This window comes from Carcharhinus amblyrhynchos, chromosome 23 (genome assembly GCF_965287045.1).
Source record: "Carcharhinus amblyrhynchos chromosome 23, sCarAmb.v2.hapA, whole genome shotgun sequence".
Lineage (NCBI taxonomy): Eukaryota > Metazoa > Chordata > Chondrichthyes > Carcharhiniformes > Carcharhinidae > Carcharhinus > Carcharhinus amblyrhynchos.
In genome coordinates, this window is record NC_137346.1 from 25,645,398 (window position 1) to 25,658,460 (window position 13,063).

Genomic DNA, 13,063 nt, shown 5'->3' on the forward strand with positions numbered 1-13,063 from the left:
ATATAGAGTGTGTTACATTGGCTAAAAGTATGTATCTGATTCTGAGCTAAAATCAAGATATTGCCCTGGACTTTGTGGTAGTAATGATGCAAACTTATCAGCATTCATCATGATTCTTCCTCTGAAACTGACAGTTTTTAGAGTCCACATTGCAATAAAATGCAGATGTTCAGAAGTTGCTGTCAATGATTCTGTTTCTCCATAGCTTGTGCTGTTGAAGCCTCCACAGATTGCAATTAGAAATCACTGAATTGACAAGAGCTTTTGCTTCTGCGCTGTAATATAGCTGTTCAAACTCCTGAAAAGGTTATACCTTATTAAAGTGTAACTGGACTCTTAATGGCATAGCAAGTTATAACTACTGCTGAGAAACTTCTTGAAAACTAATACTGTATTCATGTCATGTCAAATTCTTCCATTCTGCTAATCCACCTTAAAAAAAAATTAAAGTTTGTCTGATATTTCAGCTTCAAATGAGTATGCCCCAATCTTTGTTTCACTCCCGGTAAAATTTATAATAAGTGAAGGATAATCAGTGCATTTTACTCCCTAGTTTGCTGACTGTGAGAAAACTTCAATACCATTGGCTGTTTATCCTGCTTGATAACATCATTGTTGTTGGGGACTCTTAGGTCCCCTTGGCGTGGCACCAGATTCAAATTAAAGGTGAAATTCAGCCCACAGAGATCATACTTTTCCATCAACTGCAAAATTCAGACCATGGAAATTTTATCTTGCAACGGCTTTGCACTAAGTAGAAACTGTTATCAAGGAAGATTAAGGAGTGCTCATTCACTGTTCCGTTACGGCAATTTGAAGCTTGCAAAAGCAATTATTACTTAATAACTTGTCTCTTTTGCATAATTTCTTTTGACTCAAAACTTTATCCTTTCTAATTTTCTATTTCAGAAAAGACGCAAATGCTGCAATGCTGAGTAATTATGAGGTGAAGTTTCAAATCTTTATGTTTCAATGATTAGTGAAATTTGTTTTACAGTAACTATTTTAATCCTGCTTAATAGCAATGTGCTATTTTGACGTGAAGTTTGACTGCAGTCTATGATTTTGTTACGTGAGCAGAATTTTCTGCAGACCATTTGTCCCATATGTGAACAATTAAACTATCCTCATTCGTTTGTTCTTGGCAAAAGTTATATAAAACTTATATTTCACTTTCTTTTATTTGGAGGCTTGATCATTGAGTATGTTCAAGACTGAATTTGAAAGATGACTGCATATTAGAAACAAGGGGTATGGTGATAGTGGAGGAAAATGCTGATGTGGATGATTGGCAGAGTGGGCCCAACAGGCTGAATGGTCTTCTCCTGCTCCTACAATTTACGTTCCTGTGAGTCACTCAGTAAGGAGCCCAGTGCTTCCAAGGAATGCAGGCAGGGGCTACGTAGCTATAATATTGTAATCCTGCCCCCAGTTTACATGACCTATGCATAACACCCCTGTTAGATTAATGGGATTGTTAAATCACCCCTATAACGTAATACATTGAAATCTCAGCTGAGAACGCACACCAATCAGCAATCTTTCATCCTTTTGTTCTCCATTGTAGGTCTTTAAGCTTCTGACTGATCTTACAGAACAACGGAAAGAAAGTGGAAATAAGAAACATAGTGCTGGTCAGCAGAACCTCAACACAATAATGTATGAGGTAGGTGGTGGCATTCACGTGTTATCAAAGTTTGCACTTTTTTAATCCCAATGGTTGTCGTGTACAGGAAAATGAATTAGTCCGTCATGAATGTACATTTCACAGACCTGAAACTTTAATTAGTCTGTTTTCTTCTAGAGATGTTGACAGACCTGCTCAGTGTTTCCAGCATTCACAGTATTTTACTTTTTGTATCAGTACTGGTGACTATGAGCTGGATTTTACGGAGCACTGAGGTCCCCAACCACTCTGCTATAAAGTTGGTGATGAAACCCGTCCATCATAATGACGGCTGCTCCTTGGCAATTTAATGCTGCGAGCAGCATTAATTGCTTTAAGGTGAGACTTCTGCCCCTAATTTGGGAGAATGTCATGTGTTAGCATACTGTCAGCCTGGCTGGCAGTTCCATAGTTCCTTGGGGGAGGGGTAGTGAGCGAGCCTTGCTCGGACTACAGGCAGTCCCAATGAAGAGGAGCCTGGGCTGAAAGATAAATCCAGTGTTTCGTTGCAGCCAGTCTGAGCTGCTTGATCTCGAGTGTATATTTATCCTGCAGAGTTGCCATTATTTTACGAAAATGTTATTATAAAACCCAACGTGGTGTTATCCATGTGAGGTTAAGAGGTATAGATTATAAAGGTTGAGATGCAATAGTAAATCTATATAGAACCTTCAGAAAACCAAAGTTGGAGTACTCTGTGCTGCTTTGAGTTACAGAATGTTGAGGGAGTCACAAATCACTAGGATGGTACTTAGTTTGAGGAAATACGAGTATGAATACAGAGATGGAAGATTGAGACTTTTTTATTAGTACTGTGGAAATAGTGGAGTGGTATGATAGAGGTTTTTTGAAGTTATGAAGGGATAAAAAGACAGAAAAGCTATTTACGTTTATATAGCTCCTTTCACAACCAACAAAAGTCTCAAAACACTTGCAGCCTATTAAGTACTTCTGAAGTGTAGTCATTGTTGCAATGTGACAACCAATTTGCCTGCAGAACATTCCCACGATCAGCAGCAATCTGTGAATGACCAGATGAGTTATTTTAGTGATCTTCATGCAGGGGTAACTATTGGTCAGTCTATAGGAGAGAACTCACTGCTCTTCTTTGAAGTAGTGCCATGGGATCTTTTCTATGTCCCTAAGAGAATAGAGGGGACTTCAGTTTAATGTTTAATCTAAAACACATAAATTGGTAATGCACAGAAGTGTCAGCTTTGATTTTTGTGCTCAAGTCTAGAGTAGGATTTGAACCCACAACTTTCTGACAGAGGCGACCAACAGTATGATATCAACTGAGCTATGGATGACATAAATGATCTAGACCTGTCAACCACTGAAATATTCTATATAGATAAAAGATTCAAAGTAAAGAGATTTAGGATGAAGCAAGGGAAATTCTTTTGATATAGGATATTATGAAACTGGAACGTACTACAAGACTGATCAAGCTTGTGCTTTATATGCTCTGTCTGAGGCAAGAACTCTCCATTCACCTGATGAAGAGTTTAACCTCAAGCTTGGGAGTTTACTATCAAATAAATCGGTTGGACTTAAACCTGGTGTTGTCAGACTTCTTACGACATTGGCTAGGCCAGCATTTTTTTATGCCCATCCCTAATTGCCCTTGTGAAAGTGGTGGTGAGCCATCTTCTTGAAGCTCTGTAGTCCATTTGGTGTGGATACACCTGCAGTGCTGATTGGGAGAGAGTTCCAAGATTTTGATCCAGCAACAATGAAGGAACACAAAGAGTTCTAAGTCAGGGTGGTGCGTAGCTTGGAGGAGAACCTACAGTTGTTGGTGTTCCCAAGCATCTGCAGCCCATGCCCTTCTAGGCATTAGGAGTTGCAGGTTTGTAAGATGCTGTTGAAAGAGCGTTGGCGAGTTGCTGCTATGCATCTTGTAAATGCTACACACTGCTGCCACTGTGTGTCCAGTAATGGAAGGAATGGATGATGGAAGTGGTGGATGGGATGGCAGTTGAGCAGGTGGCCTTGTGCTGGTTGGTGTTAAGCTTTATGTGTGTTGATGACAAAAAGTCATGGAGTTTCAAGTTTAAAAACTCATTTATGCTTTACAGGATCCTGAGGGAGATGTTTCCAGAACGTATGTGCTGCAGAACATTACCTGACTGCATTGCACTGTAGATTTACACAGCATTCGTAGTTCCTATTCACTATTTCTATGTAACATGCCAGTGTTTTCATGAAAGCAGTAACTGTGACCTGAGCAATGTGGAACAGAACAGAAGAGATGGAAATATGTATTAGACACTTCTGCATTATAGACGACATCAGAAGCTTGACTTGTGTACTATATTTCATCCACAGACTTTGAAGTATTTGTCCAAAACACCATGCAAACACCAGACCCCAGAAATTGTAACTGAGTTTCTTACAGCAATGCTTCCACAAAAACTAACCAAGTAAGTCCAGCTATCTACTTCACATTATGTTCTTTTCCCATTGTATTGACTTATTAAAGTAAACTGTTATGGATAGCAGAGAAAGGTAAACTGAACTTTTTTATCCTCTGTCCAGCTGTCTGTAAGCACAAGATGTTTTTGAATTGTTTTAATAGACTATGGTGTTTTTTCCAAAGTCTCAGTTTTTGTGATCTAATTTTAGGAAACTCATGTTATGATAACTATATACACACACACACACACACACACACACACACACACACAGAGTAAGGAAGTAGAGAAAAGCTTTATAATCATGAATGGTTGTGAACTGTAATGGAACTAAAAATGAATATTAGTTCATGTAATTATCAGAATTAGAGTCCAGTGAAAAGTTCTTTCACATAGGAGCTCGAGTTCAGCTGGATGAAGATTGGAATTGTAGAGTTCTGTTCATAGAACACATGAATGGACCCTACAGCCCACAAGAGACACCATATTCTGTCCATCATCTACAATGCACAAGTCAGGCATGTGCTGAATATGATGCCAAATTGAACTAATCCCTTCTGCCTGCCTTGGTCCATATTCCTCTATTCCTTGCATATTCATGTGTTTATCTAAAAGCCTAAAACGCCCATATCATATCTACATGCACCACCACCCCTGGCAGTGCTTTCCAGATACCTACCACTCTCTGTGTAAAAAAAAAGAACTTGTCCCTCACATCTCCTTTGAACTTTCCCCTTCACCTTAAGTGCATGCCCCCTAGTATTAGACATTTCAACTCTGAGAAAAATGTTCTGACTATTGACCCTATCTATGTCTCTCATAATTTTACAGGCTTCTATCAGGTCTCCCTCAGCCTTCGCTGTGCCAGAGAAAATAGCCCTAGTTTGTCCAGCCTCTCCTTATAGCTCATAACTTTTAATCCAGGCAGCATCCTGGTAAACCTCTCCTGCACCCTCTTCAAAACCTCCACATCCTTCCTATAATGTGACGACCAAGATTGAATGCAATACTACATGCAGCCTTTTATAAAGCTGCTACATGATATGCTGAGTATTGTACTCAATGCCCCAACCAATAAAGGCAAACATGCCATATGCCTTCTTTGCCACCCAATTTACTTGTGTGGCCATTTTCAGGGAGATAAGGACTTAAACCCCAAAATTCCTCTGTACATCAATGCTGCTCAAGGTCCTACAACAGTATACTTATCCTTAACATTTGACCTCCCAAAGTGCAGCACCTCAGACTTGCCTGGCTTAAACTCCATCTGCCATTTTCTGCCCATATCTGAAGCTGATCCATATCCCGCTTATCCTTCAACAACCTTCTACACTATCCACAACTTCACCTATGTTTGTGTCATCTGCAAACTTACTAACCCATCCATCTACCTTATCATCTAAGTTATTTATATATATATCACAAACAGCAGAGGTCCCAGTACGGCTCCATACGGAACATGACTAGTCACGGACCTCCAGCCAGAAAAACACCCACTATTGATCTCTGACTTCTATGGGCGAGCCAATTCTGAATCGAAGCAGCCAAGTCACAGTGGATTCCATGCATCTTAATCTTTTAGATGAGGTTACCATGAGGGACCTTATCAAAAGCCTTATCAAAATCCATGTACACAGCTCTACCTTTATCGATCACCTTCATCACCTCCTTTAAAAAAATCAATCAAGTTAGTAAGACATGACCTGCCCCGCACGAAGCCATGCTGACTTTCCTAATTAGGCCATCCTATCCAGCAGTGCTAACCATTGTGCCACCCTATCATGTGTATCAAATTGCATGGATTGCAGTAGTTCAAGAAGGCAGCTCGCCACCACATTCTCAAGAGCAACCAAAGATGGGCAATGAATGCTGGCTATCAATGCATATATAAAAAATAGAGCAGGTCAGAGATTGAGAAATTCTGCAGAGACACCATATTCTGTCCATCATCTACAATGCACAAGTCAGGCATATGATGAAATACCCTCCATTTACCTGGATGAGTGCAGCTCCAATAATATTCAAGAAGCTCAACATCCATAGCAAAACAGCCTGCTTAATTGACACCCCTTCCAGTACTTCAACATTTACTCCTGTCACTAATGCACACTAGCAGCAATGTGTACTATTTACAAGGTGCACGAGGACAACTCACCAAAGGTTCTTCAACTGTATCTTCCAAGCACTGGACGACACAGTGGTACAGTGGTTAACACTGCTGCCTCACAACGCCAGGGACCCAGGTTCAATTCCTGGCTTGGGCCACTGTCTCTGTGGAGTTTGCACATACCCCCTATGTCTGCATGAGTTTCCTCCGGGTGCTCCAGTTTCCTTCCACAATCCGAAAGACATGCTGGTTAGGGGGATTGGCCGTGATAAATTGCCCCTTAGTGTCAGGGGGACTAGATAGGGTAAATGCATGAGGTTATGGGGATAGAGCCTGTGCTCAGTGCAGATTCCATGGGTCGAATGGCCTCCTTCTGCACTGTAGGGATTCTGTGACAGCAGAAGCATGGAAGCTATCAGTTCCAAGTTCCCCTCCAAGCCACACACTATCGTAACTTGGAACTATATCACTGTTCCTTCATTGTCAAAATTCTGAAGCTCTCTAACAGCACTGTGAGTGTACCAATACTACATGGACTATACCTGTCTATGAACCACCACCTTCTCAAAGGACAGTTAGGAATTGGCAATAAATCATAGTTTACCCAGATACACCCACATTCCAGATTTTAGTGGTTGTGGATTGGAAACTGCTGTTGAAGGAGTTTTAATGAGTTGCTGCAGTACATTTTGTGGATACTACACACTGCTGCCGTTGTGCATTGGTGGCAGGAGTAAATAATTGTGGTGAAGGATGGGATACTAATCAAACAGGCTGCTTTTGGCCTGGGTGGTATTAAACTGCTTGTTTTTTTGCAGCAGTACTGATCACACTCCTGAATTGTGCCTTTTAGATGGTAGACAAACTTTGGGAGTCAAAAACTGAGTTGTTACTTACTGCTAAATAGCCAACCTCTGACCTGCAGTATTTATGTGGCTGATCCAATTCAGTTCCTCTTGACCTCTATATCTTGATCTATCCTCCTGGTAGAAATCTACAAGATCCTGATAGAAGTCTTCAAGAGTGAGGGGCATGGACAGAGTGGATAGTCAGAAACTTTTTCCTAGGGTGGAAGAGTCAATTAGCAGGGGGCATAGATTTAAAGGTGCGAAGGGCAAAGTTTAAAGGAGATGTACAAGGCAAGTTTTTTACACGGAAAGTGGTGGTGGGTGCCTGGAACTCGCTGCTGGGGGAGGTAGTGGAAGCAGGGACAGTGGTGACTTTTAAGGGTCATCTTGACAAATACATGAACAGGATGAGCATAGAGGGATATGGTCCTCAGAAGGATAGGGGGTTTTACTTCAGTCGGTGCAGGCTTGGCGGGCCAAAAGGCCTGTTCCTGTGCTGTAATGTTCTTTGTTTTGACAGTTGTTGCAATCGCTCTGTACACTGTTCTTGTACAGTATCACAATCTTTGTATCGCACACATCATGGGACACTGCCCCTTTCTCCAGAGACATTTGTACAGATGCTGCAGGAGTGCCAATTTCCTGTACTTCATGAATTCAAGCAGCATAGCTTTGACAGCTGGAGCTTTGCCCATACAAAGAGAGTCAATAGCTTTGTGAAGCTCCTTGATTTTGGGGGAGTGAATTATGCTAATAAACACATAACTATAGATTTAGGAACATGAACATGATACTAACTTTAGAATGAATGATCTTGGACTATGGGAACATAAACCAGCTGTTGCCACAGAAAGACAGCTCTGTATAATTAACAAATATTTCTCATTTAAAACATGTATTTTGAATTTCCAAGATGTTTGTGTTTTGCTTTTGGTTACATTTTGTGAAACTGCAGTTAGTGACAAAATATAGGGAGAGGGAAGGACCAATAGATTCACTGAAAGCTAATGCTATCAGCAGTGATCAGGAACAAGATGGTTACCAATGCTAGCCTTATGAATAGGGTCATACAACAGGTGGCGAGCAGACATGAAGAATTTCTCATGGTCAGATGAGAGTCACGTGGGTTCAATTTGGTGGGAATCATTTCACTGAGGTAATGCCTGTAATGTAGTAACAAATGAAATCTGTTGAGGCCATGATGTGAATTGTTGTTGGCTGGAGTTAATGACAGGATGATTGATTATAGGCTGATTTGTATTAATGTTTACTGGATAATGCTCGCCGGAAAGATAGGCACCATGATTTTGAAAATCTTTAATGCATTCACAGGGGCATTGTACTTCAGACTGATACCCAGCTACCTACATTCTATAGCTTGAAAGCAGGGCTTCCTCATATCATTCTCCCATTCGATCATTTGGTTAAATAAAGTCACATCTTCAACATCAGAACACTGTATTGTGAGTCTTTGTATTAGCTTTAGTAGCTGTACATAGCCTCAAGAGGAAGCCCCCATCTACACTCCTCCACTGTGGATTCAATATCAAGTTCTACCATGACAGGCAGGCTTTCAATGGTGTCTAGAGCTTCCTTGATGACCGTGTTCTCCCTAGGGTACAAGACAAGGTAATGTTCCACCCTCTCTCCAACTGTTAATTGTAGTCTTCCCCCACCTTTACTTCATTGGAGCCAATTTTTGTTACTGATGGACCTGTTGCTTTTTTGATCCCTTCGTATATGTCCCCAGTATTTCCTATGTTGAAAGACACTTGGATATCCTTGTAAAGTTGAAACCAGTAATCATTAACACACTGTCCAGCAGTCTTTTGAACTTCACTTCAAATACTAATTGTGAACTGCCTGGCTTTGAGATGGATGGTTACTGACCAGTGGGACAGTGGTCCCTCTCACCATTGCTCATAGTACCCATTGTCTACACCAGTTGAGTTGGGTTTATCACTCATAACTACTGTCTCCTGTGTTATATTAATGCTCTGCTGCAAACCTGGACAAAATTATGGAAACCCTGGACTGATCAAGCTCTGGCGAGGAGGGAAGTTTGATACTTCCTATGATTGACTGAAAGGAGGTTAAAAATCATTAATGTCTTAATTTATGACTGGCTGTTTCCCTGTAGGACACTGTGAAATCTATGCCCCTGCATGTTATTATTATGGACAGCACAGTGGCTAACACTGTTGCCTCACAGTGCCAGGACCTGGGTTACTGTCTGTGAGGATCTGCAGATTCTCCCCATGTGTGCATGGGTTTCCTCTGGGTGCTTCGGCTTCCTCCTGCTGTCCAAAAAAGACATGCAGTTTCAGTGCATTGGCCGTGCTGAACTCTCCCCCAGTGTACCCGAACAGGCACCGGAGTGTAGCGACTAGGGATTTTTGCAGTAATTTCTTTGAAGGGTTAACATTAGCCTACTTGCGACACTAATGGATAGAATCGTGTTATATGTTCCTTAACAAATGTACTTAATTTTTATCTAATATTTTTAAATGCCAAAATAACAGCATGAATTGGCACCATGCGAGGGATTCCAAATTAGAGACAGTAAAACGATGGCGTTTAAAGAAAAAAGTTCAACTGAAGTCCAAAGATGTATAGGTTAGGTGGATTGGCCATGTTAAATTGACCCTAATGTCAGGAGGATTCACAGGGTAAATAAGGGTTACAGGAGTAGGGCTTGGGTGGGTTTGTGGTCGGTACAGACTTGATGGGCCAAATGGCCACCTTCTGCACTGTCAGGATTCTATGATTAATTAAATTGTATTTCTGTCCTACTGTTTAAAGAGCAGTGTAGCTGTTGAAAAACTTGCAACTTTGCCAGTCTTGCTCTGAATGAAAGATTATGCATGTTGGCAAATCTCCTACAAGAAGAAAGACAATATTGGGAGAATATTATTTTGCATGTAGTTTTTATGTGTTGCTAACATGTTAGGCAAGAAAAGGACTGAGGTCCTCATTGTGATCCTTGTTACATCTGAAAAAGCTGATGGCAAACAGTTCTCTCCACTGTTGGCTGCACTAAACATTATAAGCAGCATAATTGGTTCCAGCAACTGTATAAACTGGCTTTTATGCAGGTTCTGAAAATTTTATCCAGATTTAATGGAGAATGAGGTTGGATACAAAACTAAATTGGAGAGTGATAGTATGGGAAGTATGGTACAGCTTTACTTTGATGAAGTCAGTGGAGCAAAGTAACACTGTTTTTGAGACATTCTAACAGCTTGATGGCAATCTTACAGATAAATATTGCAATTCAGCTAGTTAAAGCTGTGCTTTACAGATGTGATTGCTACTTGAAAATTTAATGAAATTCAATATGATATAAATATCAAGACTTGCAAGCAATCTGGCTGACATTCTTCAAGGACATTTTAAATGATTTTAATTGATATTTGTCTGGCTTTGTGATAAATAATTGAAATCAACCAAGAAGTTTCTCCATGATGATACTTTTCACTTTTGAACATTTTTATGATCAAAGCCGGGAGTAAAGGAAGGGCGACATGTTTCACTGGTGGGCTGACCGCACTCTTTGCAGTGGCTTATCCTTTATTGGCCCTCCCCTTGAACCAGCTCTCACTTGTGGCATGAAGTAGCTGTTAGCATGTGACAGTGGCCACACCTTGGTATAGCATTTCAGCAAGCGGACCAAATCAAATAAGCATAGCTGTCGGGTCTCCTACTCTTGGCAGCTTAGTGATTTGCCCATCTTAGCTTGTGAAGTTTGATTCTGGCAGACTGAGTGGATGAAACCAGTCTAGGGTGCAAAAGTCTTGAACATGAGCTAGCATTGAGTTGTGAAAGCAGATCAGAGGAAGTAGAAGCAGGACCATAAGACCAGGAGAACGATTCAACCTGCTCCACCATTCAATAATATCATAGCTGATCTTGGGTTTCAACTCCATTATTCCGCCTGCTCCCCATACCCTTCTATTCCCTAAGACACCAAAAATGTGCCCAGCTCAACCTTGAATGTATTCAATGACGAAGCATCCAAAACCCTCTGGGATAGAGAATTTCAAAGCTTCACAATCCCTTCAGCAAAGTGATTTCTCCTAATCTCAGTCCTAACTAATCAGCCCCTGTGTTTTAGATTACTGTTCATACATATAGAGCTCAACAAGACAGATAAGCCACCCCAGTCACCCACAGCATTTGGATTTATCTCCAGCCATCTAAACTCATCTTGCCATTAGGTCACAATAGGTGAGGACAAGATAGACTCACTGTACCATTCTGCCTCAATAATTCATTCACGTCCAAGTTATGATCTGAGGTAATGTGACTTGATCAAATTGGTCACTCTAAGAGTGAATACAGTCTTTGGTCACAATTCATTTCAGTTTGCAGCTGCCAATAACTGGAACAAGGCACAACTATAGCTGAAATTCACTAATTCTATTACCATGAATGTTTTTGCCAAAGAGTTAAAGCTTTGTTGACTGATGCTTGTACTTGCTAAACTGTCAATTCTCTTTCACTGCTAATTTGTATTTTATTGTTTTTATGAATTGCAATATGTAACTTTGGTTGCTGCAACATTAGCCTCTCAACCAAGTCAAGATTACAAATGAAAATTGGTTCTCAATTCACTCACGTAGTTAAATAAATAAAACCTTTTCATCACTGTCATCCATTATCTATCAGTGGCATGACCACTAATGATGACGAGCAATGTAGCAGTAGGTATGGATTCACTGAGAGCTGCAGTGTGAAATCTGCACACAGCTAGCTCGGGTCAAATATTTGTTTATCATTGGAAGGAACCAAAACTGGAACTCGATAGCTCTCTAAACAACTGAACAATCCTTTTCTGGACCACACTGTTCACCTCCCTAGTATGGGGGGGTGGATTCCTAAATATTGTCTGCTTCACCTGTCTGACAAGTCTTAAAAATACAAACGTGACAACCAGTCACCATTGGCACGTAGAATGTGTGCATCCTTATGGACAATCCATAGCCAACAGACTGAAAGAAGTACTGCCCTTGTCTGCAGAGAGTTGGTTAGGTACAAGAGATTCTGTGATCCTCTGAAAAATGTCTACTGGCCACAGTTCATCACCAATCCTTGGTACTCAAGGAGAAGATGAATTCTAGAAAGTGAGAAGAGCATTTTAACCATAACCTCAATCAACCTTCATCCATCAATGAAAAAGCAATAGTTGCCATCAATAACTCTCTTGATGACACTTTCACATTGTTAGAAACAATAAACGCAATCAAAATGCAATCTTATGGCAAAACTCCAGAAGCTGCTGCTACACCAGCTGAGGTCTACAAATCTGAGCTCACGAAGCTCACTGAGCTCTTTCAGTCTCTGTGGGAGCAAGGAACCATCCCAAAAGATGCCTCCATTGTCCAGTTATACACAAAGAACTCGCCAAATTTGCAACAATCAGAGAAATCTCACTGTTTTCCAACATCAGCAAAATCTTCACTAGAATCCTTCTGACCATTGGTGCAACACCTCAACCAGGATTTGCTACCAGAGTCAGTTCAGTTTTAGAAAAGGTTGAGGAATCACTGATACAGGGGTCACTGTATACAGCTCCAGGAGGAGTGCAGACCATGCATGTGATAACTCCCATGAGTTCCATAGGGAATTTCTAATTGATCTCCCTGTGGAACTTGTTGAATATGAGTTCCATTGGTAAGAGGCAATGGTCTACCCAGGTGGAACTCGTCACGTGAGCCCTTTATAAGGCAGGTACGGGGAAGGGTCTGCAAAACTATTGTTCTGGCGGGGACTTGTTTGTGTGCCACTGAGTAGAGGCTTTATTTTGTGTTTAACAATGAATACCGTTCCTTTCTAGTCAGGTCTCCTCTGTTACAATGCACCTCTATACCATGTATGTGGACCTAACCAAAGCCTTTGACACAATCAGCCCTGACGGCCTTTGGAAGGAAATGAACAGATTTGGCTACCCCCGAAGAAATTTATCACAATCATTTGACAGTTCTATGGTGGTATGTTCACTGATGTCCTGGATGATGGTGAGTCT

The 13,063-nt window shown here is 40.9% G+C and overlaps 1 protein-coding gene across 2 annotated transcripts in view; it reads left to right on the forward strand.

Annotated features, from left to right (window-relative positions):
- crcp (calcitonin gene-related peptide-receptor component protein) overlaps window positions 1-13,063 on the forward strand; it is a 59,329-nt gene that overhangs the window by 8,751 nt on the left and 37,515 nt on the right. For both annotated transcript variants that reach the window (XM_080210572.1, XM_080210574.1), the window contains exons 2-4: window positions 910-946; window positions 1,568-1,666; window positions 3,998-4,092. In XM_080210572.1, coding sequence (XP_080066698.1) covers window positions 910-946; window positions 1,568-1,666; window positions 3,998-4,092 — 231 coding nt within the window. The remainder of the gene's footprint in view (window positions 1-909; window positions 947-1,567; window positions 1,667-3,997; window positions 4,093-13,063) is intronic.